The following is a 25,930-nucleotide window of genomic DNA, read 5'->3' as shown; positions in this document are numbered from 1 at the left end:
GGTGGGTGTGGCTATGGCTTTTGCACCCACAGTCTTATCTTTGGCGTCGCCAGCACCCTTAGTGCTGGCATTGTCCTTAGTATCGGTGCTCTTCGAATCTGCTTTGCCATTCTTCGTTGTGGCATACCAGATGGCCCCTATGGTTGCTCCGATGCCTAAAATAACACATACTCCTAGGATAGCAATCTTGTTTTTCTCCATGAGATTTTAAAAAATTCTTCTATTAAACCTAACCAAATAATCAAAATGATTTTCTGGAAAGTTCGAGATAGTCTTTGGGTTGGTTCAAGGTGGTCTTTGGGTTGGTTCGTGATAGTTCGTAGGTTTCAGAGATGGCACCGAACTACCAATCCAAACACCAGCCCGAGCCCGTGGCACACTGCAGGCGTTATTCTGGCCGCATCCCTTGCTGTCTGTGGACTGCTCACCACCATGTATGTGTTCATTTAATAAAAACTTGTGTTCGGGGTATGGCTTGCTAGAAGCACTAGCACTGCCACGGCCGTGGAGACTCGAGAAAACAAGGCTGCTCGGAGCAAGCATCTGTATAGTGAACTAGCCTAATCAAATAAGCTTCCCTCGACTATAAATGAAACGCGTTTTTTTAAAAGTTGCCTCAGGCAAAAGTTGCATCAAAAGATAAAAACAGGCACAGTGCACAAAGATTGCTGATTGTATAAATATAGGTGTTTTTTTCTTTTTTATGAAACCTGTATACGCTATCGGAACCTTTTTAGCACTGTCCGTTCTCTCTCTGGTGGTCTTTGTCTACCTAGTTTGGAGAAAAGAAGGCCACCGGAGCATAGTCGCTAACCCGGAAGAAACACTCACCAACCTCGACCTGCCTCCGCCTTTGGCTAAAGATATAGATATAGATATAAAAATAGGTATTGACGAGGATCTTCCTCTGAATCAGATCCTGGACAGAAGGGCAAGTACTGATTCGGGCAGTGGTGGGAAAGTAGATACTAATACCACCATCTGGTTGGGCCCCGAATCCGAGCCTATCATCTTGGTTGGCCCCGAACCCGACCTTGAAAATGAGTCCGAACCCGAACATGAGTCTGACTTCGAATCTGAACCTGACCTCAAACCCTACCTCGAAGATGAACCCGAACCCGAACCCGAACTTGACCTCGAAAATGAACCTGACCTCGAAAATGAACCTGACCTCGAAAACGAACCTGTTCTCGAAAACGAGCCCGAAAATGAACCTGACCTCAAACCCTACCTCGAAAACGAACCCGAAAACAAGCCCGAACTTGACCTCAAGCCCAGGGCTCGGCCCTCAATTACCCCCAGCACAGCTACTGATCTACAATCCGACGACGAGGACAGTGACCCGGTCTACTCCCAACTTAACCGGAAACATGCGAGAGAGAATCTTTCCAAGTTTATCAGGTTTGAAAACACAGGTTATTTTAATTTTCCAGCGTACAAAGAAGAACCACAAGAGAAGAAAACGAGGGCTCTTTGGAAAGATACAACCGAAAGGGACATACCACGGCTCCTTCCAGGCGTTGCCTTCCATTTAATCACTGCTAGCTTAGCAAAAATCCCAAAGGACCCTACTAGTAAAGACTCAGTAGCCTGCCTGAAGAACCATGTTAGTGCCATAAATACCCTCCGAGAGGCTACGCTCACAATTGGCCAAGAAACACAAAACAACATACACAAGCTTTGCAAAGTAGCTATTCGCCTCATTAAATCGGAACGTATCACATTCTCTGAGAAAGAGAAGCTTTTAAAACAGCCCAACAACCTATTAGAAATCACCGTAGGTGATGAGTCTATGAACACCCACCCAAACCCACAAGATGCTGATTACAAGGCACTAACAACCCCCGATAAAACAGAAAAACTGGCTAAAACCCTTGATGCACTTAGCAGAAAACACTCGGACTACATTAACATCTTCTGGCTGGCGCTTTCTTTCTTGAAGGCAACTAATCATACAGTTGCCAACACTAGCAACACAAAGTCAATCGACAAAGCCCGGTTCTTGACCCAACTAAACATATTGATAACAGAAACTACACCTATGATAAACCAAACAAAGAGAAAAAACAAGAAAAACCCGAAAAACAAGAAAAAACAGAAACAGGGCAGCCACACCACCGTGAATTTGTTCTATCACAACTATATTATATATATAGAAAAGACCCTATCACAACTATTACAGGCAATGAACACACTCCCAACCCCGGCTCAAAGAGCTAGCCTGCTCGCTACTCAAAAAACTGCCCCATTCCCTGCTCCAACCACACCCGAACACTAACCCAATGTCTATGCATGATCTCCCGCAGTGATGAGGATGGTTGTCAAATAACCACCAAACATATACATACAACTAAAGAAAAAACAGCCAATTAAAAATAATGAACATTACCCCGAATCTCAACTATAAATACTTTTACTTTTCACACAAGAACAGTTTAGAGATGTTGACTTTCACCCGAACACTGATGGCTGTAGTTTCTCTAGCAATGGTGGCCTGGAAAGGCGCAATGGCTGTCCCTAACGGTTTTGATAGTGAAGATCTAACCAGTGATCAAAGCTATGAAACTGCATATGAAACCAGTGACGATTATTTCTATGATGCTACCCCCATATTAAACATTACGCTACATCACAATGACGAAACCCTGGCGTTTTTCAAGCATGTTGGCGCCAGCTTAGAAACAGAGATGCGTGAGGGCAAAGAGTGCGTCTTACAGAGACAAGCGGAGCCGAAAACCATCAACATTAGCACATGCACCCCGCAAGACATCCCCGAAAAGATCGACCATCGCTTGGAGTTTGAAGACCTAACAATCATGGTTATGAGCACACACTCCGAGAAAAGTCTGTATGTTATTCAAGACTCTAAACTTTCTCTGCTGGGCAAACTATTCAAAGCCTTCGGCGTCCTTAATGCGAGACATTTGACTCTTAAACAAATAGGAGGCGCGGTTAGTGATAGGCATAATATGTTGAGTGCGCCACCCACCATTTTAAACATAAAGAGCTTACGCATACACGATGTGAACATCCTTGGCATTAACTGGCTTGTTGCCGCCACAGAACTTCACACAAACAAGCTTGTTCTGGAGCTGGAAGACTTCCCAGGGGCAACCAATCTTAACTTCTTGGCCAAACTAACCCACAGTGCCACACTCTTGGAGTTGAGGCTGATAAATATGCCTAGTCTTGCAAAACTTGACTGCGCCCTTCTACATCAGGGTGGCATAAAGAACAAGCTTGTTCTTCGCCGCCTGTCGCCAAGCTTCAAACTGACCCCGAAGGATAGTACAGCCATTTTGGAGAAAAAGTGGCAAGAGATAGAATGTGACTTGGGTGTTTGGGCCGCGATGCCTCAGCCCCCAAACTCCAACTTTGCAATAGATAGGCTAGTTCTAAACAGCGCCTCCGAGCAGATCGCTCTGTTGAAACAAGAAGGAAAAGAGGCAGCCCCAACACCGAACACAGTTGCCCACCTTGTCATAAACTTCACAGAGGACCACTATCTTCTCACCACGCCCACTCTACATCTGATCTTCGGGTGGGTAGGCACCTGTCTTACAGCTCTGAAAACCATATCCATAAACTCGGTAGAGTTGGATAAGGCCACACAGACGTACCTAGCTGAACAATCCCTTAGGTTTAAAACACTGCCACTGCTATCAAAGCTTACCATAGAAGAGCATGCCTACACTCTTAACAACAAACCCTCCACTGTTGGTAATATATCAGAGGAAATATGGGATGGAAAGCGTATAACGCGATCAACACCCGTATAGAGAGATGTTTTGGCTAGTTCTGGAACTGGCCTACTAGCCCCGCTTGGCCTTAGAATGGAAGAAAAAGTCTTTCTTATTCTTATGGTCAGCAAACAGGCCAGCAAACACAAACCCTGTTACTAAAAAATAAACATACGGTAAGGATTTTTACTCACTCTTTAGCCTCTCCCAGACCAGCCCCAAAGCCAACCCCAGCCCAAACTAACACCATTGGGTGGGTATCGGGGCAGTTAGGGGTAGGAGTAGGTGGGTGTAGGATATAAGCCAGCAAGTGGGTAACATAACGATGGCTGTTCTATAAAAGGCATAAATATTCGGGTTGCTATTTTTTAACACATGATGGGACAAGGAGAAGAAGCTGTGCACCTGAAAGCTTTCGGGTTGGTTAGTCTTCTTTCAAAATGTCTGTTAATCTTTATTGTTCTGGCTTCAGACATAGTGGTTGGCGGCGTTATCACAGAGAAGGATGTCTGTCCAGCGTCTCCAGACATGCTCAACACGATAAAGTTCTTTAACAAGTGTAATGTTATCCTGGCTGTTGCCCTGTTGGATAAAGGTGAACATGTTTTAAGAAACCAGCCAGGAATAATTGAGATAGATCTGTCCCAAATAACCATTGATGACATTCCAGACTCGCTAGCTTGGCATCTTTCATTTGATGCAGTGTTTATACATCGATCTGATGCGCCCGCAGACCAGCCATTCACCTGTCCGTTACTAGTTGAAAGGCTGTTTGCGGCCTTTGGGGGATCTACCGCCCAGGAAGTAAACATCCAAGACGTCCGGATAGCAGATCCAGCTCAGATTGCCCCACGCCCACCAACGCGCTGCCCGCTTCGCACAACACTTGTGTGTTTCTGGAACACCCATCCAGATAGTATCAAGTGGATGTTTGACACTGTCTTCACAAATTTGGACCAATGGGGTCTAGTTCTACGAATACACGACCTCCCAGGCCTTGAAAGCCTTGCATTCTTGAATACTTGCAAAATTGCCACTCTTCACGGGCTGTTGCTTGAAAACCTGGCTAACCTCGCATGCATCAGCTGCAACCTCTTGCAGCGGGGGCTCGTGCATGATTTTCTCTCCTTTAGAGACACCCCCAAACTAGCTCCCTCTCCCGCCACAATGGAAAGCCTTGCCAGACACCGCTGGGGATATTTAACTGTGCCAATGAGCCTGTGGATGCAGCTCAACCTGGCATCGGATGGCTCGGTTGTTGTGAAGAAGCTGTTTATTACTGAGGTCCCCCGCGGGTCTCTCATACTCCCAGAAACCGGCCCGAACAGCTCCACCACCCTCCTCCAACTGGAGATCCCCTTCCACGAAGTCTTCATTGGCCATCTCGAAATCCAAAACATGCTTATCTGGGCCTCTAACGGTTTTTCTGTCTTGGAAAAAATCAACATCCCTTCTTTGGTCAACATAGGAGTTGACTCTAAGCTAGAAAAAACATACTTCTCCCTGAATGAACTGCCCAGACTCAAACATCTCCATATTAACGGGGTTGTCTGCAAGGTAGGCAGCATGGCCGCTCTTATCTCGGACTATCTGCCGCTGGATAAGTACCGGGTACCATCTGAACTAGCCCAAAAACAGGCCTTGATTGTTCGGGCAGTTGAGAGGGCCATCCAAACAGATCAACCCGAAACACGTCCCGAATTTTGCTGCATGGTAAACATGTGTCCTTCCAACCCGAACAAGCTTACTAACAATCGGGACAAACGGCTCATTTACCTGGTTGACAAAACAGTCCAAATAGTCTGTGTTTACTGCTTTAAGCTACAGGCTGGCAAGGTTGAACCAACTGACTCAGTCTGGCCCCCTAGCTGTGCTAGCCCCGTTGCCACCCCGTCCTAATCCTTCACTCTGCCTGCTATCTCCTTTACAGCAGCAATAATGTTCTGCTCGGTAGTGTCTACCCAGCGGATTCGCTCATGGTCTTTGTAGATAATTCTATGTCTTTGGAGGTCTGCTACGTAGACCACCATAATAACGTCTTTGTCCGGGCTTCTGCTTACAGAGAGTTTAAAGACATTTACAAAGACCTCCTTCATTAAAGACACCTCATTCTCCGACTTAAACTCAATAACACCTCTCGGAATCAGCACCACTCCGTACCCTCCCACCCGCAGCACCTTTCTTCCGTACATCCCTAGCTTGGTCATCTGAACCACCCGCCGGTACTCCTGAAGACCAAGCGAGACATTGAGGTACCGCGCCTCTTTGAAGGCAAACAATGCTTCAACGTACCTTTTCTTCCGGATAAGTCCGCTAATCGAAAAGAACCCCTCAACATGCGACACTGGAACGTTGAAGTCGTAGTGATGGAAGTAGGCGCTGCGCGGAGAGAAGGCTCCTTGAACAATCTTCTGGACCGCTCCAACCAAATTGTGGATCGTTGCGCTCTGTGCCGAAGCTATCGAAATCCCTAGCCTGGCAAGGAATTGGTTGAGAAGGTACTCTCCGCCGGTTTGGCCCGGGCTGTTTCTGTTCTTGCGTTGGAAAAAGAGGCCTAGCTCCTCAATGGCGCAGGCGTCGCTGGAAAGTGCTTCATAGAAAGTGAGCCACTGCCCAAAGGGGAAGTATATGCACCGTTTTATTTCAAGCTTCTTTTTTTCAGCGACCTGTCCTCCCAAGCGTTCTATTTCCATCTTTATGTCTGTGTGCAGTGGAGGCATTTGTTCTGCCTGCCTGTGTTCGTTTTCGGGTTCGTTTTCGTCATTTTCGTCATTTTCGTTATTGCCACTTTCGTGTTCGTTCCGGCACTCCCGAACAAACTCTTTCCATACTGCAAGCTCTGGACGCGCAATGCTCGCATACATCCCAACACAGATGCTCCAAAGACATGTTTGGGTAAGGTTTCCTGTTGTCTTGCACAGTGTGAACAGCACCTCCGACAGTGTCCCCTCACAAAGAAAAAGCACCTGTGGAGTCTTGGCCTGGGTTCTTGCAAAAACAGCTCCCCGGGCGACTGTGTGCCCCTCGCCAAACAGTATCTCAAAAACATCTGGCCCGTCTTTTTTTTCTTCCGCCCCCCAAAGAACCTCGTACTTAATAAGCTCTTTCTCCAAAATGCTTACCACAACAAACAACGCAGAAAACTGCTCTATTTCCCTGGAAAGACACAAAAGTCTGACAAACTCAGCCTTTCTTACGCCCTCCATAAACTCCTGGTAAATGCCAACTTTCTCGTTTTCTGCTTTTTTGGACATGGCTGAATGGGTACTCCAATTTTCAAAACAAATTTGCACTTTAGTGCCCGCCTTTGCTCAGGTTGGTTCGGACAATCAGCCCACTTCGGGTTACTTCGGGTTACTTCGCAAACTGCCAGTGTGCATAGCTTAAACCTTTGCCCGTGGTTCGGCCACCCTGAGAAACGTAATAGTGTCTTGGTTTATGTTGTAGAGGCCCCAAAAAAGAGCAAACACGAGGAACAGGCACATGCTGGCGTCAAACACGCCCCTTGAGCCAAAGAGGCGGTAGTACTTCCGGTCATAGTAGTCAAAACATGCCAAGTAGACCGCCATAGCTAATTTTGAGACAATCACTCGCTGAATAATTCTCCAGATCAGGACCCCCAGGAGTATAGCCCCAAGACAGGCCAGACATGCCATGTTTACAGCCATCGTTATAAGCCCGTGGAGTATCTTGGGGACTCCGAGTATGTGCGGATAAAGAATCAGCCCGGCAGATATTTCCTTGGTTGTTCGGGAGAGTTGTGCAACTTTTTTCAGGGTTTCTTTGGTTGTGATTCTCCATGTGGCCATCCAGAGCCACTGAACCACCTCCCAGCTAAACCTTAGCCATACCCCTCTTTGCATTGCCGTGTAAAATAAAATTTAGAGAAGGTGTGTTCGGGCTTTTCGAGTTTTCGGGCTTTTCAGGTCCTCGGGGTTCTTGGGGTTTTGGTTTTTCAGGTTCTCGGGCTTAAAAACACTAACCTACCTACTACCCATAAAACCGTTTATTCCTTTCAGCTAGCCCAAACACACCAATATGGTAGGTAGCTGATGTTTAAGAAAGAATCGATGGGCTGGGTTGGTTTTCTAAGGGCGCTATGAAGATATCATCCCCCCAACATCTCCTATAACCCCTGAAGGAAGGGCCAATGATGGTTTCATATATAGCATTTCGTATAAACCCTGGCTGACAAAGGCTTTGCCAATGTAGGTCAGTAAAGTGACGCTAAAGATAAAACCACAAAGAATAACAAACACGCGGATGGTTTTCTGTGACTGCAGCGAAATAGGCAGCTTAGCCTGGTTTTCCTTCTTGAATGCCTTGCCAGTAAGGTAGGTATATATAGGGGGAATGGCATAGGTTCTGAATGTACTGATAAACACATCTGCCATACCAAAAAGAGTGAGCTTCTTAAAGTAGATGGCTAGTCCGAAGATAAGCATTTTAAACACCAACTCCGCAATAATGTTTCGATTTGCTGCATCTAGTTCTGTCTTTTCATCCTTCATTTCCATAAGATAGGCTTTGATGGTCTTGGAAAGAATGCCAAGAACCATAACGGCGGCAACAACCCAGACGTTGGTGAACAGCCGCCCAACAAACTCCCAGACTGCATATTGTCCAGGTGTGCCCAGAGCCACGCCACTAGCATCCGAAAAGCTACTTACAACTCCACCCCACTTAAGAACCGAGAAACCTACTGCCCCAAAGATAGCGAGACCCCTCATACAGATAGCAATAGCAACAATACCCATAATTAACGAAGAAACTCCTTTCATCACTGTTGTTGAGTGCGTTGCTATCTTTTCTAGTTTCTGTTCTGGTTCAGAAGCAGCATCGTGTTCAGCCTGTTTCTTTTTTTCGGCGTCTATTTCTTGTTTGGTTGGTTGCTTAACCCGAATGCCTAAAAACCTTTTTGCATCGTTGTACAGGTTTGGGAGGTCTTCTTTAACCGTGTTATAATAGCCCATAACGTATGAAGCTAGAATAAGCGCGCTCATGACAGGCCCGGACTGGGCCATAGAGCCAAAGTTGTAGAGCGTTTCGATAAAAACGAACATTCCACGGCTCAGCGCCCCCACGATAAAAAGAATGGCGTCTTTGAAAGAGTTTGGTATGGATGTGTTACCTCCACCCGTGCTTGCTTCCTGGGTAGAACCAGCTGATACCCCTAGACCATATGCTAGAAGAGAGATAAATACAATGACGAGCGTGTTTCTGTGTTTTAACACTATGTTTTCTGTTATGCTGATTAAGCTGTTAGTTTTTCTGTTTCCCATTAACTCCGTGAAAAAAATAGCTATTTAAAATAAGGCCATTGGCTTGCTACCCCTGGGGCTAATTCTTGCCGTTGTCCAACCACAGCATCAGCTGACCTGACCCAAACCATCACCCGAAACCATCACCCTGACCCGAACACTAACCCGAACATTTATTTATAGACTATGCTAACAAGCCACGCAGACCCGCTATTTAAAAAGCCTAAACAGCCTGGTGCTCACTTGGGTCGGCATCTCCGCTTTTTAGGTCTGACATGAAGACTCCGAAGACGTATGAATACATTGTTGAGAAAATAGCAAATAACACAATCAACACAAGCTTGAACCACACAGCAGCGGAGTGTGTTTCTAGTGCTAGCAAACTGAACCCTACTGATAGAACCACGATAATTCTTAGCAAGATAAAGCTCAGAAGCATAGAGCTGTTGTGGGTGAAGTAAACAACAAGATCGTGTACTAAACTAACCGCAAACCAAAACAGCAGTATATAGTTGCTCCATGATTGAAAGAAAGGGTTTACCTCCCCTTCTTTTGTCGCGGTAGCTACCACACAGATTGTGTAGACAAATCCACACATGACATACATTGTAAACATAGAAACCATTGCCACATGCTTTGTCGAGATCTTGTCAAACGAGGTTGGAAGCATCTTCCCAACCTTTGATTCTTTAAGTTTCTTGATTTGCTCGTGTGCTTGCTGGTCTGTTTCCGTTACCTTCTTTGAAACCGCTTCCTTCGTTGCTTTGCTATCTACTGCCATAAGGGGTAAGGGTCAGCCTGTTTTATCTTTTTAGGATTCTTTCATTGGCTGGTTCTGGCCAATCGCAGCTAGTGAAAAACCTCTGAATACTCTCTCCGAACGAGCACAATTGCTGACTCTATGCCCTTCTCTCGCTGAATGACAATTGGGCTAACCAGGCCCAAAACGATGTACATACGCACCGCAATGAAAAAAACAGCCACCACCAGAGACACCGCCGCAACAACAAACGCGGGAATGTTGCTTATTATCTCGGCGTATGGTGCACTGGCTTTGAAACCGAAGAGAAAGCGCAGGGCCCCAATGCCTACCAGGACCACGCTGTTTCCCACACTAACAAATATGGCGTAAAGCATTGTATCAATGCCTATTCTATGCAGAGTAAAGAGGTATGTCAGCACAGCTACCACCTGGCTGTATGCCAGGCAGAGTATGCATGGTATCCACCTTCCTGGCCGAAATAGCTCGCCAACGCCCAGGCCCGCGTTCATTATAATGGTGAACAGGCTTACATACAGAAAGACTTTGCGCCGCAGAAAGACTTTCCCTGACATCTGTTTGGGGTAGTTCGGGATGTTGATAGGCTGGTGCTGGCGAATGATTGGCAGATAGGGGTCAGTGTTTGGGTCTAGGGACTGCCATCCCTAGCACTAGCCCCAGAAGTTGGCAAAGGCAAAGTCCTCAGATACCTCGTTTTTGGGGCTGGGGGTTTTAGACTCTTCCAGGTCTGGATGGCTGCTTTCTGCCAAGGGCTGGCCTGGGGTCTCCTGGGGGAAGGCGTGGATGTCTGGCAATTGGGTGGGCCTTGGTGAGTTGGTGCCAATATTTTCTATCTCCCTTGGCTGCCGGGCATTCTCGTGCTTCGCCTTCTTTCCTGGGGGGTCTTCATACCGGTAGGCAAGTCTTCTTTCAACCTCGCTCACTGCTGGAGGTATTTCCACATCGATGTCTCTCCACCGGTGCGACTTAAGCACGGTGACAACCTCCCCCACTATCTCGTCATAACACCGCGAAATAGCTGTTCTGTCCTCCCGCTCGATGCACTCGTTGATGCCTTTTGAGAAAGCTGTTTCTGGAAGTATTCGGGTGTTTTCCACCCTGACCATAAACTGTGCCTGTTCGCGTGCTCGGTGTTCGGCCGGCGCTTCTTTCTTTCGTCTTCTAACCAGCCGAAGCACCTCCTTCGGGTTAGCCACCCGGTCCCTGAAGTCTTTCAGCACTCTTCTTTCAATGAGCGAGGCTTCCTCCCCATCTAGCTCCACTCGCAGCCGCACCAAAGGCCGCCGATCCTCTGTGTGGGCTGCCAGAATCTTTTCCATCTCTTCTTGTATCCTGCTCTCTGCTTCGGTGCTTTTGAGAAGGAGCGTCTTGAAAATAAACCTTCTTGGTGTTTGCATGGGCACTGGCGTGGTCTTCCACTCCCCTTTGCTTATGGTCAGGAGCACGCAGTGTTTGTTCCCGCTTTCGGCCTGGCAGAGAGAGGTCTGCACGGTAGATCCCGGCTGGACGGTGTAAAACCCTGTTTCGTGGTTCTGCACCGGCCTGGGAAGCGATTCGTGCATGTGCCCCCAAACAATTAGGTCCAGCTCCTTGCTCAGGAGCGACTCTGGGACGTACGAATGCGCTGAAGCCCCACACCTGGTCTGGTGGAGAACAAAAACATTTGTCCCCTCCTTTGCATACCTGTGCGTAACCCTTCCCTCTGCAAATAGCTTGGCCATCCTTTCATCCCGAATTCCGCCCATCCCGTACAGGTTAAGCGTGTTGGCTCCTTTTTTTAGAGTAATTGGTGCAAGAGTGACCTCTCTGGCAGTTGAGTCAATACACCCGAAGTAGTTAACTAGCCCGGCCTCTGCAAAGATATCGAGCGAGGCAACTCCTCGGTGGCCAGATGGCTCGTCGTGGTTCCCGTGGATGGCAAATACGGGCATGTCGATGTTTTGGTTTGGGCTGTAGTAGTTTGGTCCTCGACTTTCTTTGTTCAGGTTTTTCATGTTCTCGTTGTCCAAGCACTCTATCTGCACCTCCCTATCCCCCGCGCAGTGCTTTTTAAGGATTTCCATTGTTCTGTACATCGTGTACTTTGAAGGGTGCGCCACATGGAACAGATCCCCACAGATAAGCACACAATCTACCCCAAGCCTTCTGGCGTGTTCAAAGACCTCCTCAAACGCTAAGAAAGAATCTTCTCCTCTGATGGGATCTCTTTCTATGTATCCTAAATGGTTGTCGGTAGTTATCAACACTCGCATATCCTCTGGAAACATACTTTTATTATTTGAATAAAACTAAATACCCCACCCACTGTGCCACTTACTGTGCTCGGGTTAGTGTGCCACTTACTGTGCTACTGTGCCAGTGCTCGGGTTTGTTCGGGATGCCATACCGCGAGGTAGACCCCTACCCGCGGTCCCTAAACCGTCTAAACTGGCCAATTTCTTCGGGTGTCAGTCGAGGCTTGGTCTTGGTGGCAAACGCAAGGATGGTGGTGCATAGGTGGCTGGGTGAAAGTGTGGGTGCAGGCGTGGGTGCAAGTGCTAGCCGAACAACTTCTAAAGATATTCCACTTAGAAGCCCAATCAGCTCTGCGCCTGTGAAGCCTTCTGTTTCGCTAACCAGCCCACTAAGAAGCTTTTCTTTCATTTCTGGCGTGGTGGGGGACGACCACTCCTCAAGCACCCTCCAAACCCTTTCCAGTCGCGTTGAGATGATCTCTTTTCTGAAGGAGGCTTCTGGGAGGTCGATGAGAATGTGGTGGTCAAACCGCCCAGGCCGCATCAGTGCGCTGTCAATGCTCCAGGGCTTGTTAGTAGCTCCAAGGACAAAAACATCTGCTCCCTTCCCCACCCCATCCATCTCGGTTAAGAGTGTTGATACCACTCTTTTGTCTACCTGTCCGCCGTTAGACTCTCTGTGTGGCGCAATTGAGTCTATTTCGTCAATGAAGATAATTGACGGCGCCTGTGCCCGCGCCCGTGCAAACACTCTTCTAAGTCTTTCCTCGCTCTCTCCCACGTACTTCCCCATGATTTCAGGGCCCCGCACTGACAGGAAGACCGCCCCGCTCTCATTGGCAAGCGCCTGGGCCATAAGAGTCTTTCCACACCCTGGCGGCCCGTACAGAAGAGTGCCTTTTGGCGGAGACAGTCCCAGATCTGCAAAGAGTTTGCGGTGCTGCACCGGCCAAATCAAAGCCTCTGTCAATCTGTCCTTGGCATCCAGTTGCCCAAATATGTCTGAGAACCTGATGTCTGGCACCTCTGCCGGCCTTTCGTTTGACGCGCTTGGAACCACCCGAACAATGCCCCGAAGAAGCCGTGTCATACACTCTCCGCTACATAGGGGCAGGGCCGGGTTCTCGGGACCGGCGCCACTTCCAATGACCATGTCTCTGAGCTCAGTCTCTAGTCCATTGGTGGCTTGGGGTAGAGAGGGGCGGTCGGGTGTGGGTGTGGGTGTGGGAACAGACCTGGGGCACGCTGCCCACTCCCTAAGAAAGATGCCAAGCTCTCCGCGAGAGAACCCGGCAGTTCTTTTGGCTGCCTGGTCCTCAACGGTGGGGCATGTACACTGGCATTTGGCTTGGTAGGCAGTTATAGCGCTGGATATTTGCTGCATCCGTTGCTGGAGCGTGGGCGGTGTAAGTGCTACTTCTTGGTCAAGCACGTCCCTGGCCCTAAGCTCTTCTGGGAGGTCAGCGTATGCCTTGGAGGTGGCTAGAACAGCTATTCTTCTGTGGTTGGCGTGGATGTCTTCAAACATCCCTTCAATCTGCGCCACCGATGCATGGCTGCTCTTGTCCTCAGCAAAGAGTCTATCTATCCGCTCAATCCAGAGAGTGCACGGCTCGTTAAGCTTGGCATACTCGTACGCATCCTCTAACGGCTGCGCTATGGTGTCTTTCACCCGAACAAAGATCCAGTCGCACCCAACCATTTCCAGCACTGACCTGCAGAGAGTCTTTTTTCCCATGCCAACGCCCCCGGTAAGACAGACCCCGCGCGGGGTTTCTACTGTCCCGGCGTGGGCCGACGTAATGAGCGAAATAAGTGTCTCAGCCTCCTTCTCCACCCCGACGGCAGTGCGCCCAATAACCGTCTCTGTCTTAATGGTTATCTTTGTCGCGTGGGATATTTTGTACAGCGGCTCGGCGCTGGAAAGGAGCGGCGTTTCACCTCCTGGCGCACACCCAGCCACCTCCTTGACCGTTAAAATCCCACCAAGGATTTTGTCGTTATTTCTGATAGCTTTTTTGTCCTCCAGGACCAGCTTGATGCTTTCAAGCTTTTCAGCTGTTTTTTTGACGTTTTTGAACCTGATTTGGACAGCTGCAGCCTCGGGGTAGCACATTTCGTCTTTGGCAATGTCTACACTGGCTCCCGGGCGAATCCCCAAGTAAGCGATTTCTTCATTTGGGAGGTAGACAGCTAAGTCATCACCATCAAACTTTGGAACAGCCCTGAGAATGGTGTAGGCACTGTCCTTGGTAACCCGAACATACGCCCCTGGCTTAATGTGCAGCTCTCTCAGCGTAGCAGGCGTGAAGTACGCTCTAGACCTGTCCTTTTCCAGCTCGTACGGCACCTGCTCTGCTGTATATTTTCTTCTCATCTTTTTTTAGCAGAATTCAATGGCGCTTGAGCAGCAGACGACACTCCAGGACAGACTCCAAACCTTCAAAAGGTGGAAAACGCCCTTCCTACACCCAGAAGACCTTGCATACGCTGGCTTTGTAAAAGACACCGATTCCTCAATGAGCGATGCAGTAATGTGTGTTTTCTGCCGAAAGCCCCTGGAGGGGTGGCAGGAGAACGAGTCTCCTTTTGTTGAGCACGAGAGACACTCGCCAGACTGTGTTCTCTTCAACCTCCACGACGCCCGGGCCCGGGAGGCGATGTTTAAGCACGGATTCCACACTTTTCCCGACACAGCTGTCAAAGACCTTTCCAGAAAAGGCCTGGTCCTGTACAACCTGACCCCGGGCACGGTTGACCTGTTCTGCTACGCCTGCGGCTTCATTTGCTCCATTGACCGAGCATGCTCCCGGAGTCTAGGCCGAAAAGTAAAAGAGCTGCACACCCAGGCCACACCGGTCTGCTACATCACCCACCGGGTTAGAATGGAGAAGAAGGGGAGGGGTGCGTATCTGGCCAACTCTCCGTTCTCACAGGTTCTTGCAAAGAAAGTCGATATACAAACGATGCCAAGGGTTTTCGTTTCGATGGAGGAGGGAAAGCTGTGCACAAGCACGCCCTCAGTTGAGGAAGTGGTCCAGCTCCCGGAGCCAGACACTTTCATTTCGCAACTATTCGTTTATGCTACACCCGAAGAAAAAGAAACACTTTCATTACGAGAAACTCTTTCCCTGGCACTTGAGCGAATGGTAGAGGAGACAAGGAAAATAACAGACAAGGATATGGGTGACATAAGGATAAAGCTGGACATGGCTTTGGCTCCGTCTATCTCTAGTCAATAAATGGGTGTATGGTAGGGTATGGTAGGGGTGTAACGTAACGATTTATTGTGGGGTTGGGCGGGCCTATTCTGTCTCATAGTAGTCCTTTAGAGCCTTTATGAAGACGCTGAGGGAGTCTTCTGTCAGGAGGTAGCCCTTAACCATGCACTCCCCAGACCCAGAGACAAACCCGGGCTTAATCTTGGAGATTTGGAAGAACACCTCTTCGGGGTAGTGGGGAAAGGTGTCTTTAAGTTTGGCCATCTGCAGGTCGGGAAAGGCGCTCTGGAGCTCTTTCTCGTGGTCGGGGTCAAGGGGGGCCTCAGCAGAGAGAAACAAAATCAGAGCGTGTTTTTTCACCTTCAGGCACTGTGGGAGCGAAGCAAACATCTCAAGGACCACGTTTTCAGGAACGTTTTTGAACCGCAAAGAAAGAAGAACCTGGGCGTCCTCAAGCTCTTCGGGGGACAGTTTGGCCATTTCTTTCTGTGCTCTGGGGAGGAGCGCTTTGGCCAGGACCGGGTACGGGAGTAGAGAGATAATTGACGTAATCCACGGGTCTTCTTCCGTGGTTTCTGCTTCGGAGCGAATGACCACTCCCTCAAAAATCTTCTCTTTTATTTCTTCCGTTATTTTTGAAGCGTCCAAAGTCTTTATCTGCGACAAAAGCAGCTCTATCCGATCGTAATCGCCCGACACAGTGCCTGTAACAATGCTAAAGAGCTGGCTGTTTTCTTCGGAGCTTGTGCTTATGTCCGTTCCAAGATCCTCGGCCGAGTCTGTTTCAGAGAGGCTTTGGGAGGAGCTTTCAGAGGCCGAGGAGCTAGCAGAGTCAGTGCGGCGGGTCATAAATTATTTTTTTACACGAAAACTTTTCATGAAGGCAGAAGCAACGGAAATCCCCGAGACAGCGCCATACGAACACCCTCCTCAGCACGCACACCTTCTGAGCGAGGACCCCGCACTTACCAACGAGCTGGAACTATTGTTCAAGCTTGCGATACCCATTCAGCTCCCTGCCCTGATGCGAGCCAAGGATCTTATCTACCAGATAGCCAAAAACAAAGGAATTGAGGTTGTTGAGATAGATGCCGCCGAGGTTCAGGATACAGCCGTTCTGATCGAGCAGGTGCACATTGAAGAAAAAGAGATAGTGTCGCGAGACGGCATCCTGGTCCGGGCCATGCTGAGAGGATGCTGGCTGGTGGTAAACTCCAACGAGCGGGAGAATCCGATCACCGACTTTGTGGTCAGCACGATAGACAGCGTTCCGGGAGACAAGCACCCGAGCACCAAGCCGCACGCAAGCTTCCAGGTTTTTATCTGCTCCAAGGACTATACGGGGCAGAAAGACTACAACCGGGGGAGCGCGTACATCATTGCCCTCCCGCCCGCAGAGAGCGAGGCAGACTTCGTAGCTGCCCTGGCCCAAAGCCTTTCCAAAGAGGCCCTCCGCCCCGAGCATGCCTCGGCCCTGGCCGGGGTGGTGGACACGGCCATTCTTTGCCTGGGGAAGTACTACCTGAAAAAAGAGAGCCGGGAGGAGGCAATTGCGCTAATCCGAAGCAACGAGCAGGCCCACTACACATTTGAGCTGCTGATGAAAAAGATCCAAACGATTGACATTGGCGCAGACCAGGCCCACCCGCTCGCTAGCCACCGAGCCAGGATTTACTTGGCCATTCGAGACGTCCTGCTTGCGCGGTACAGCCTGGGGGAGAGACAGGTCTGCGAAAGAGAGCTCCTGCAGGAGTTCTGTTTGCGGGACAGCGAGGTGGGCGCGTTTGAGAGCCAGAGCCTTCAGACGATCGCGCACCGCTTCCAAGAGGCGGAGGAGTACGTGATAACCAAGTCAGCCGCCAGGCTGATTGCCTACGTAACCGAGGGAGAGGCTGTCAGCCGGTCGTTCCTGCTGATTGGAGAAACGGGAACGGGAAAGACGACCACTGTGCAGCAAATCTTCAAGAAGCGGGCGAGTCTCCTCCAGAGCGCGCACAGGCAGGCGCGGAAGCTTCTCTGTGTCAACCTTTCCAAAGACACGGACACGGCAGACATTCTTGGAACCTACCAGTTTGCAACCCTGGAAAGGTCAGCCATCCGGCTGAACGACATCATTCAGGGCTACTTTGGGGACTTCTTCCACGCCGAGAAGAATGAAGCCTTTCTACAGCAGCTGGACGATGCCACCAGTGCAGGAGACCTTGATACAGTCGAGGAAACAGCTGGAGACATTTTGAAGAAGTTCCAGCACCGATACGCCGAACAGCCCAGCCGAACCAAGGCCTCGGCCATTGAGCAGCTCAAAAAGACGATTTTAGTGATTGAGCGCCTCCGGGCAGGAGCGAAAAACATCTGCGTCTTTGTGGAGGGCCCGCTTACACGGGCCGCGCGCTACGGGTACTGGATTCTTCTGGACGAGAGCAATTTGGCACCGGCAGCCACGCTTCGGTACATCAACCGAGCCATCCAGCGCGGAAGGCTAAGCATTCTTGAAGACTCGGGGGCAGTTCTTCCCATGGACGAGCGAACGATGATCTTCCAGTGCATCAACCCAGGGGATGACCATGGGAAGAAGCACGTTGAGATGGACAAAACGCTCACCATCACAGTAGATGAGGTAGACACGCACCCAGAAGACGTTATCCGGGTGGCAAACAGCTACCGCCGAGGCCTGGGCGAGGAGAGTGTTGCAGCAATGGTTCAGTTCTACACGGAGATCCGGAAAGCGTCCCGGGAGAACTCTTTGCGGACGGGAAGCAACCGGCCAGCCGTGTTTGGGATAAGAAACCTTATTCGCTCGGTGCAGATGGCAGGCATAGGAGTGCGGCGGGCCCTAGAGATAAACTTCCTCACCCAGCTGTCACTCACGCACAAGGCCGTTGGAAGAAAGCTACTGGCGCCCATTGCAGCTGGGGACGACCAAGCTGATCTTCTCTTCGGTGACGAGCCAACCCTAAACACAGAGTACATCCTAACGGAACAGTCCAAAGCATACATCCAAGACATTTCCTCTTCCATCCAGGCCCAGGTTGCAGTTCTTCTTGAGGGAAACACATCGGTGGGCAAAACCACGCTTATCAAGTACCTAGCCCAGAAGAATCAGCGACAGCTAATCAGAATCAACAACCATGAGCATACAGATGTAACCGAGTATCTTGGAAGCTATGGAGTAGCCAATGTGGCCGAGTCTGGGGCCGAGTCTGGGGCTGAGTCTGTGGCCGACATCTGTCTTAAAAAACCAAGACTCAGTCCCGGAACACCATCGTTTGTCTACAAGGAGGGGGCCCTGGTTACGGCCGTGCGGAACGGGCACTGGGTCTTGCTGGACGAGCTGAACCTTGCGCCCACGGAGGTGCTGGAGTCGCTGAACCGTCTTTTGGACAGCAACCGAGAGCTTTTCATACCAGCAACCCAGGAGGTGGTTAAAGCCCACCCGAACTTTGCACTTTTTGCAACCCAGAACCCATCAGAGTCAACCGATTACCGGAACAGAAAGCATCTGAGCAAAGCGTTCAGAAACAGGTTTATTGAGGTTTTTGTGGAGGACAAAAGCAAAGAGGAGATAGAAAAGATCCTTCAGGGAAAGAAAATTGGGAAAATCTTTTCAGGTGTGCTTCTCAGCATTTATGAAAGCCTCCGGGTCCTTACCAGCAACAGGTCGCACGAGTACATCACGCTTAGAGAAATGATGAAGATAGTTAAAAGGTACATGGAGACCCAGCCAGGCTTTATTGACCCTACCACGCCGGAGGAAGATAAGCTTTTCTACCACGTGGTTATTGTTCTGGCAGAAAAACTCAGGAATCCACTGGAAAAGGAAAAAATCATGGAAATAGTATCGTCGGCCTTTGAAAAAGCGTTCAGAAGAAAGCTTTCGCGGTCGGAGTACCGCGACGCCCTCTCTGTCCCGATTGACAGTGATCTAAGCCCAAACTCCCCGCTACTCATTCCAGGAGTGGTCAGAACCCTCCGAAAAATGGAGTCGGCCTGGCTTGCGCAGGAGAACCTTCTTCTGGTCGGGAGTCCGGGCATAGGGAAGACGTACCTCTCCGAGTTCACAGCGCGGAGGCTGGGCACGCCATACACGGTGATGGGGATGCACGCAGGCATTGAGCTTTCAGACTTTATTGGCGGGTACCGAGAGAACAGAGGGAGCTCAAGACAGGAAAACCAAGAGCCTCGGTTTGTCTGGAAAAACGGGCCTCTGGTCACAGCCATGCTTGAGGGCACGGCGCTTATCATTGACGAGATCAACCTTGTTCCAGACTCCGTGCTTGAGTCCCTGAACGAGCTGTTCGATGACCGGACCCTGCGCATCCAAGAAACCGGGGAAAAGCACGCTGCGGCCGAAGGCTTCCGCATCATTGGAACCATGAACCCGGGGGATGACTACGGGAAAAGAGAAGTTGGCAAAAGCATTTCCAGCCGTTTTACGGTTGTTTACGTTGAAGCAATTGAAAGCAATGAGGAGGCTCTCAAGTACCTCATTCACTACGCCGAGAAGTACCAGCTTACGCGAGTCTTTGACAAAACAGACGTCTACCGAGCAGCCCACAAGGCGCTCACAGCCACCCAAACCAAGCTAGAGAGTGCGCGAGAGGTGGAGATACTTGCGCGGTACGTCTCAGGACACCCCCGCACCAACCTGCACGCCCCAACGCCAATCCTCTCACTGACGTCGATGCTTGTTGAAGCAATTGCGCTCCTTAGGGGCAGCGAGGTAACCGACCCCGTGCTTGATGTTGAGGAAACAGACGAGGTCTTTGGGATAGAGCCGTTTTTCATTGGGAAAAGCGCATCCAGTGCAGGAGGTGGGCAGGACCGCTCGGGAACGTACACCTTCCACCCGCCCAGCGTCCGAAAGACGCTGTTTCGGGTGTTGCAGGCGCTTTCTTGCAAGTTCAACATTCTTTTGGAGGGTCCACCAGGCACGGGAAAGACCAAGATGATTTGCGAGCTGGGAAGGCGGGTTGGGAAGAGAGTTACCCGCATCAACCTCAGCAAAGAAACAGAGCTGGCCGATCTTTCAGGAAGAACCATTCCAACAGCCAACGGGATCGTGTTCACAGAGGGAGAGTTTGTTCGGGCCATTAGAAGGGGCGACTGGATCATTGTTGATGAAATCAACCTAGCCACCCAGAGCGTGATTGAAGGGCTCAACGGGTGTTTGGACTACCGGAGAGAGCTGTTTGTCCCCGAAATTGGGCGAGTACCTCTCCACCCCGAAACGGTTATTTTTGGAACAATGAACCCGAAAGCCGAGCGCACCGATGGAAGAAAGCTTCTTCCGGCGTCCTTCCTCAGTCGGTTCATCAAGATACACCGGGGGGACATGACCAATGGCGATTTGCGGGTTATTCTTTCCCAAGCGCCAACCCCGAACGCCAACCCGGAGGCCACAGCTGCTCTGATTAAGGGGCTGCTGCATCTGAAAGACACGGAGTACAAGCTAAACCTCAGGGACTGTCTGCGGCACATGGCCATTGGGTCGTTGCACCTGGTGCCCTTACTGCACCAGCCACTTACCAACGCCACCGGCTCCGAGCACCACCTCGGAAGCCCCGAGCACCCGAACCCCACCTACCACGGAACCAGCGGTGGCCTGCAAATTGGCACGGCCTTCCTCCACTGCGACCTGCACCAAGACAGGGAGTACGTGATTGCCCACAAAAACCTGGCTCCAATTGAAGCCCTGGTCCACGGGCTGAACCATGCCTGGCCATGCATCATCCAGGGCCCGGTGGGGAAGGGGCGCCTGGTTAGGTTTATTGGGAAGGTGACGCACCGAGAGTTGGCCGTTATTTCCTGCTACAAAGACATGGAGCCGTCAGACTTCCTAGGAAGGTACACCAAGTCGGACACGCCGGGGCAAGAGACTGAGTTTGTTTGGAAAGACTCAGAGTTTGTTCAGGCAGTTGAGAAAGGAGCCCTGATTCTTCTTAAGAACATCAATCTGGTCCGGAATGACGTGGTTGACCGGCTGAACAGTCTTTTTGAGATAGACGGAACCTTAGAAATTCACGAGCAGGGCGGGGCAGAGACAAGAACAGTCCAAACCCATCCGAAGACGCGGTTTATTCTAACCCTGGCAGAGGGTGGCAAGGATCTGTCCCCGGCGCTTATTAACCGATCGATTGTTTCATCACTTGCAAAAACACTCACAGCCGTTGATTTAGCCAAAATGCTATCTCTCCCAGAAACGCCAGCCCGAACACACCCACTGACGACGCACACAGAGTACCACGTCTCACCCGGGCTGCTGAATGCACACATTCAGGTCCGCCAGGTTCTTAACTACGACACGCTCCAGGACAAGAGGCTAGCACCGCTTCTCAGCAGCACCAGGGCCCTGAAAGAAGAAGAAAAGATAAGAAACTTCCTTATGGAGGACGAAGCCATAGCACACGTTATCTCGCTTAGCAGCGCCGGCCTTGAAAGAGAAGTGGCCGAGATTATTCTGGCGCCCAAGCAAAGCGCCAGCACCCAGATTGAGGAGGTAGTTCGCCGTCTTTCCGAACAAGAGATAGAGGCTGAGCACCGAGAGTTCTACCGCCACACTGAGCGGTACTGTGCGCTGAAGGAGAGCTACCGCCTTGCTGCCGAGTACGCCAGAGAAGAAACGGTCAAACGAAAGACTTCCTCGGCCCCCGAGCTAACCCGAATGCTCCAGGGGCTGGTCCACCTAAAGACCTGTGTGGAGTCTGGAACAACCGCGCTCAGGGCATACTTTGAGGCCATGGAGCTTCCCTTCCTTGGACGAAAAGAAGCGTCCATCCGAATGGCCAAGGTCCGGTTCCTGGAGGCAATTCTCAACCCAAAGTCAGTGCACAGTGCAATCAAGCACCTTCCTGTGTACGCAGAGATGGGTGTGGTGCTTGACTCCCTATCCAACACCCTCGAAAAAGAGATAACTGCCCAGGAGGCAGCGCCACCTGCCTACGCGGCTCTTGAGAATCTTGTCAACGAGTGTGTTCTTCATCAGATAGACCCACTGCTCTTCCCGGAGATAGAGAAGATTGAGGAAACTGCCAGAATGGCGGTCTACACGGCCGTCTGGAGGGCCCAGAAGAGGTATGCTGCGTACAAGTATGGAAGCGAGGCTGCAGCAGCCATTCCACGGCCAGACCACCACCAAACCACCCGAGAACCTGAAAAGCTCGCAAAACCAACACTAACCGCAGCACAGATAAGAAAACAACGAAAAGGAAGAAACTTCCCAAAGTTTGCCACGTACCTCAAAGGAGTCATCCGCGATGCATCGTCGTCGGAGCATCCAGAGTCCCTGGCCTTTTCTCTCATTCGCCGAGACATGTCCAAGTACGCCGACCTCTGGGAGTGCTTCTCCTACGCAGTCCTTCGGAACGGGGTGGAAAGAATAGCGCAAAAAGAGCAAACGGTTCTGGTACACCCGATTGGCAAGGCGTGCATTGAAGCCTTCTCGCAAACCGAGACACCAAAGCAGGCCTTCAGAGATATCATCCGGTTTTTAACCGTTTCAGGTCTTTCGTTCCTCTCGCTAACCCCGCACCACTCCCGGGCCATCAGGCTCGTGTGGAGAATGCTCTGCGGAGAAAGCGTTTCCGAGCAAACCATGCGAAGAGCTGCCACGGAGCTCTTCCTGGAAGTGCTTCTTAGCGGCAAAGTCCTCCACCTCTCAGATGAAGGAACCGTTGTAAGCCTGGGAAGCAGCTTTGACACCCTATTCGCCCTTTCAGAAATGCTCCACCCAATAGGCGTAAGCTTAGCGGTGGAGAAAGAAGACGAGGCCGTTGGCGTGTTTACCTCTGAAAAGATTGTTTCTCTTATCGAGGACACCCGTAAAGAAGTGACCCAAAAAAAGATGACATCAGGAAAAACGGTTGATTATGACTGGGCCGAAAATGACGGAGCTAAAACCCATCTACTTGAATCAATTGACGCCATCCTAAAACGCCCGCTAACCACGCCAGTCCAAAACATTGGAGATACCCTCAATTTACTGAACACCGACTGCATCCACGTTGGCCTTCTAAGCACGCCTCTCAACACTGCCAGGGCCACCATCTACAAAGAGTTTGCAGACCTCAAAGCCTACAACACCGACGCATACATGAAAATGCACTCGGGATGGCTCCTCCATCTCTTTGATGCCACCAGCCACAGCACAACTGCCACCCAGCTCAGGGCTGTCGAAGAATTCCTTCTACAGTCAACGCCCGGGGACATGGACGAAAGAGTATCTCTCATTGCGCAAACAGTAAGCCGGGGTGCACCCGCCGAGATAAACAACGTTTTGGTTTACTTCCTTCCCCATATGGAAATAGTTACCAAGAAAAAAGAAGCAGTACTTACAACGATTGAAACGGAGATAAAAGACATCAAAACAGCGCTGGCCGTCAAAACACGGACGGATGGGGTGCTAGTGCCCGTCAGAGAACAGTCCATTCTCACCAAGTCCAAGAAAATCGTTTCAGAGCTTGAGGCACTCACCACCCCCATGGTTACCCTTATTAAGCCGCACCTCTTCTCCAAGAACCTCTCCCTGCACTGTCTCTGTGAGGAGAAGGACACCTGTCCCAGGTGTCTCTCAAGAGAAATTGGCGAAAAGAAAGGTGCTCTTGAGAAAGAGAGCATGAGTGTCAAGCTTAGAGCGCTCTATGCCCTCTTTGAAAAGCTTTCAGAGCTAACACCGCCCGAAACCACCCGAACCACCGTTGTTGGGGCAGAGGACTTCTACCGGAAGATGTTTACCGGCCCCAAAGAGAGCCACATCAACCTGGCCAAAATCATCCACCTAGGGGGCGCAGTTTTAAGAACGGACCCGAACGTCAACTACCAGGTGGCCACCCGAATCTCAGAGCACACGATTAAGTTGCTAAACTATGCCCTCCACTCCGCGCCCAGCGACGAGTACGTCCTGATTCTTACGGCCCTGGGGGTGTTCTATGAGCTGATGACTTACGGCTTCTGTGGGGACGAAGAACCTGACAACATGCAAGGTTTGATTGAAGAACTTGAAGATGCAGGCATGCGCCTCGGCGAAGGAGAACAGAACATTTCCGAGAAGCTCAAAGGCGAAGATGAAATCGGAGACGAGTACAAGGGAGAGAAAGACCACCTCGACCAGGAAATAGACGAAGAAGACGGGATTGACTACGAGAACAAGGGAGAGACCCAGGAAATCGATGGCGCCGAAGAAACCCCAGAGATAGAGCTGGAGAACGGCTCCGTCTCGGAAAACGAGGAAAACTACAACCAGCAAGGTCAGGAAGAGAAGCCCACCCCCGAAAACGCCGAAGACCCTGACGCCGAAAACGCCGAAGACTCCGAAAACGCCGAAAACCCGGATGCCGAAGAAAACTCGGAGACCGGCACGGACCAGGAGTCAGACACCGACACCCACCCAAGCTTACAGGAAATCAAGATCGACCAGGACCCAGAAGATGCGCCATCCAACGACTCCGTGAACATCCAGGACATGGACGTGTGCAGCGAAGCAGGAGGAGACTTCAACGAAGACGATCTAGAAGATCTCAGCGACTGCAACGTTTCCGAAGAGTCCCTGGGACAGCTGGACTTCAATCCAGGAGAGGACAGCAGCGAAGAGGTCTCAATTGAGCACTACGAGAGCGAAGAGTTCGAAGACAACCTCAAAGAGTACAACTTTGAAGAGCTTCCGCCCAACCCCGAGCAGCTCTTTAACAACGAAGACAACGAGAGCGACCAGGTTGGCCACGAAGAAGGAGAGGGAGCTGAAAGAGAGGTAGCTACGGGAAGGGGAGAAGCCATGGACGAAGATGCCGAGGACCTTGAAAAAGACGTTTTTGAAGGAGAAGCAAAAGACACGCCGGCGCAGCCAATCACCAAAAAAGCGCCATTCAAAAAAACCGTTAAAGAGACCAATCCAGTGGAGTACTACGAGTCCATCCGGCACCACACCAACCCCGAACTAACCAAGCAGCTGAGTGTTGTTCTGGAAGAAAACGAGCGAGCTGCCTACGAGGGAGACTATGCAAGCGGTCGAAGACTCAACATGAAGCGGATTGTGTCGTACATCGCCAGCGACGGCCAGAGAAACCGGATTTGGATGCGAAAAACCAAAAACGCTGGGCGAGAGTACCTGATCAGAATATTTGTTGATAACAGTGGCAGCATCAAAAACAATGGAATGGTTGCCCCGCTAATCAAGAGTCTTACCTCAATTACCAACTCTCTAGATCTTCTTGGGGTTCCCTTTGAGCTGCATACGTTCAGCACGATGGTACAGCCACAGCGCACCATGCGAGAGCTCATTGAGAATCTTACATTCACGGCACAAGAAACCAAGATCTCCTGGGTGTTTGATCCAGCGTACCAGACAGGCTACAACGTGATTGTAAGCGATGGGCTGTTCTATGACAGTTCACAGTCCTCAGGGATGCTTTCAAACAGTTTGCTTCTTATTGTGGGCGGGGATAGCAAAATCAAAGACATGCGTTCCGTGAAGGTCGTGGTTGGAGAGGTTGTGATTGGGAAGTATCTTGAGGTTTTAGGCCTCCCCTACTGCATAGTTGATGACAAAGACCTCTTAGAAACTGTGTTCTCTCGAGAGCTCAAGAATATGCTCCAAATGGCCAAAAGCACCGAATAATGGTTGTTCAGTCACGGTCTGGGTCATGTCACCCACACCAAATCCCAACCCTTACCAAGCAAAAATAAAATAAGCTTTAAGTCT

At 50.4% G+C, this 25,930-nt stretch overlaps 13 protein-coding genes across 13 annotated transcripts; 5 read left to right on the top strand and 8 right to left on the bottom strand.

Annotated features, from left to right (window-relative positions):
- Nucleotides 1-703: 703 nt before the first annotated feature.
- Nucleotides 704-2,278, top strand: NEDG_00906 (uncharacterized protein; the record flags this gene model as incomplete). Its single annotated transcript, XM_067688324.1, has 1 exon — nt 704-2,278. One exon carries the CDS (start codon nt 704-706, stop codon nt 2,276-2,278), a length of 1,575 nt encoding a protein of 524 aa, XP_067544421.1.
- Nucleotides 2,279-2,378: 100 nt separating this feature from the next.
- NEDG_00905 (uncharacterized protein) lies at nt 2,379-3,779 on the top strand (the record flags this gene model as incomplete). Its single annotated transcript, XM_067688323.1, has 1 exon — nt 2,379-3,779. One exon carries the CDS (start codon nt 2,379-2,381, stop codon nt 3,777-3,779), a length of 1,401 nt encoding a protein of 466 aa, XP_067544420.1.
- A 336-nt stretch (nt 3,780-4,115) lies between these two features.
- Nucleotides 4,116-5,639, top strand: NEDG_00904 (uncharacterized protein; the record flags this gene model as incomplete). The annotated part of the gene is made up of 1 exon (XM_067688322.1): nt 4,116-5,639. The coding sequence occupies one exon, from the start codon at nt 4,116-4,118 to the stop codon at nt 5,637-5,639; it is 1,524 nt and encodes a 507-aa protein (XP_067544419.1).
- NEDG_00903 (uncharacterized protein) lies at nt 5,636-6,994 on the bottom strand (the record flags this gene model as incomplete). The annotated part of the gene is made up of 1 exon (XM_067688321.1): nt 5,636-6,994. One exon carries the CDS (start codon nt 6,992-6,994, stop codon nt 5,636-5,638), a length of 1,359 nt encoding a protein of 452 aa, XP_067544418.1.
- A 129-nt stretch (nt 6,995-7,123) lies between these two features.
- Nucleotides 7,124-7,603, bottom strand: NEDG_00902 (uncharacterized protein; the record flags this gene model as incomplete). The annotated part of the gene is made up of 1 exon (XM_067688320.1): nt 7,124-7,603. One exon carries the CDS (start codon nt 7,601-7,603, stop codon nt 7,124-7,126), a length of 480 nt encoding a protein of 159 aa, XP_067544417.1.
- Nucleotides 7,604-7,837: 234 nt separating this feature from the next.
- On the bottom strand, nt 7,838-9,022 carry NEDG_00901 (uncharacterized protein; the record flags this gene model as incomplete). The annotated part of the gene is made up of 1 exon (XM_067688319.1): nt 7,838-9,022. One exon carries the CDS (start codon nt 9,020-9,022, stop codon nt 7,838-7,840), a length of 1,185 nt encoding a protein of 394 aa, XP_067544416.1.
- Nucleotides 9,023-9,224: 202 nt separating this feature from the next.
- Nucleotides 9,225-9,782, bottom strand: NEDG_00900 (uncharacterized protein; the record flags this gene model as incomplete). Its single annotated transcript, XM_067688318.1, has 1 exon — nt 9,225-9,782. One exon carries the CDS (start codon nt 9,780-9,782, stop codon nt 9,225-9,227), a length of 558 nt encoding a protein of 185 aa, XP_067544415.1.
- Nucleotides 9,783-9,850: 68 nt separating this feature from the next.
- Nucleotides 9,851-10,336, bottom strand: NEDG_00899 (uncharacterized protein; the record flags this gene model as incomplete). Its single annotated transcript, XM_067688317.1, has 1 exon — nt 9,851-10,336. The coding sequence occupies one exon, from the start codon at nt 10,334-10,336 to the stop codon at nt 9,851-9,853; it is 486 nt and encodes a 161-aa protein (XP_067544414.1).
- A 96-nt stretch (nt 10,337-10,432) lies between these two features.
- NEDG_00898 (double-strand break repair protein MRE11) lies at nt 10,433-12,049 on the bottom strand (the record flags this gene model as incomplete). Its single annotated transcript, XM_067688316.1, has 1 exon — nt 10,433-12,049. One exon carries the CDS (start codon nt 12,047-12,049, stop codon nt 10,433-10,435), a length of 1,617 nt encoding a protein of 538 aa, XP_067544413.1.
- Nucleotides 12,050-12,182: 133 nt separating this feature from the next.
- Nucleotides 12,183-14,393, bottom strand: NEDG_00897 (uncharacterized protein; the record flags this gene model as incomplete). Its single annotated transcript, XM_067688315.1, has 1 exon — nt 12,183-14,393. The coding sequence occupies one exon, from the start codon at nt 14,391-14,393 to the stop codon at nt 12,183-12,185; it is 2,211 nt and encodes a 736-aa protein (XP_067544412.1).
- A 19-nt stretch (nt 14,394-14,412) lies between these two features.
- Nucleotides 14,413-15,258, top strand: NEDG_00896 (uncharacterized protein; the record flags this gene model as incomplete). Its single annotated transcript, XM_067688314.1, has 1 exon — nt 14,413-15,258. The coding sequence occupies one exon, from the start codon at nt 14,413-14,415 to the stop codon at nt 15,256-15,258; it is 846 nt and encodes a 281-aa protein (XP_067544411.1).
- Nucleotides 15,259-15,321: 63 nt separating this feature from the next.
- Nucleotides 15,322-16,086, bottom strand: NEDG_00895 (uncharacterized protein; the record flags this gene model as incomplete). Its single annotated transcript, XM_067688313.1, has 1 exon — nt 15,322-16,086. The coding sequence occupies one exon, from the start codon at nt 16,084-16,086 to the stop codon at nt 15,322-15,324; it is 765 nt and encodes a 254-aa protein (XP_067544410.1).
- A 28-nt stretch (nt 16,087-16,114) lies between these two features.
- NEDG_00894 (midasin) lies at nt 16,115-25,846 on the top strand (the record flags this gene model as incomplete). Its single annotated transcript, XM_067688312.1, has 1 exon — nt 16,115-25,846. One exon carries the CDS (start codon nt 16,115-16,117, stop codon nt 25,844-25,846), a length of 9,732 nt encoding a protein of 3,243 aa, XP_067544409.1.
- Between the last annotated feature and the right edge of the window lie 84 nt (nt 25,847-25,930).

Source organism: Nematocida displodere, assembly GCF_001642395.1.
Source record: "Nematocida displodere strain JUm2807 chromosome Unknown 2, whole genome shotgun sequence".
Taxonomy (NCBI): Eukaryota; Fungi; Microsporidia; genus Nematocida; species Nematocida displodere.
This window is presented reverse-complemented; position numbering and strand designations above follow the sequence as displayed.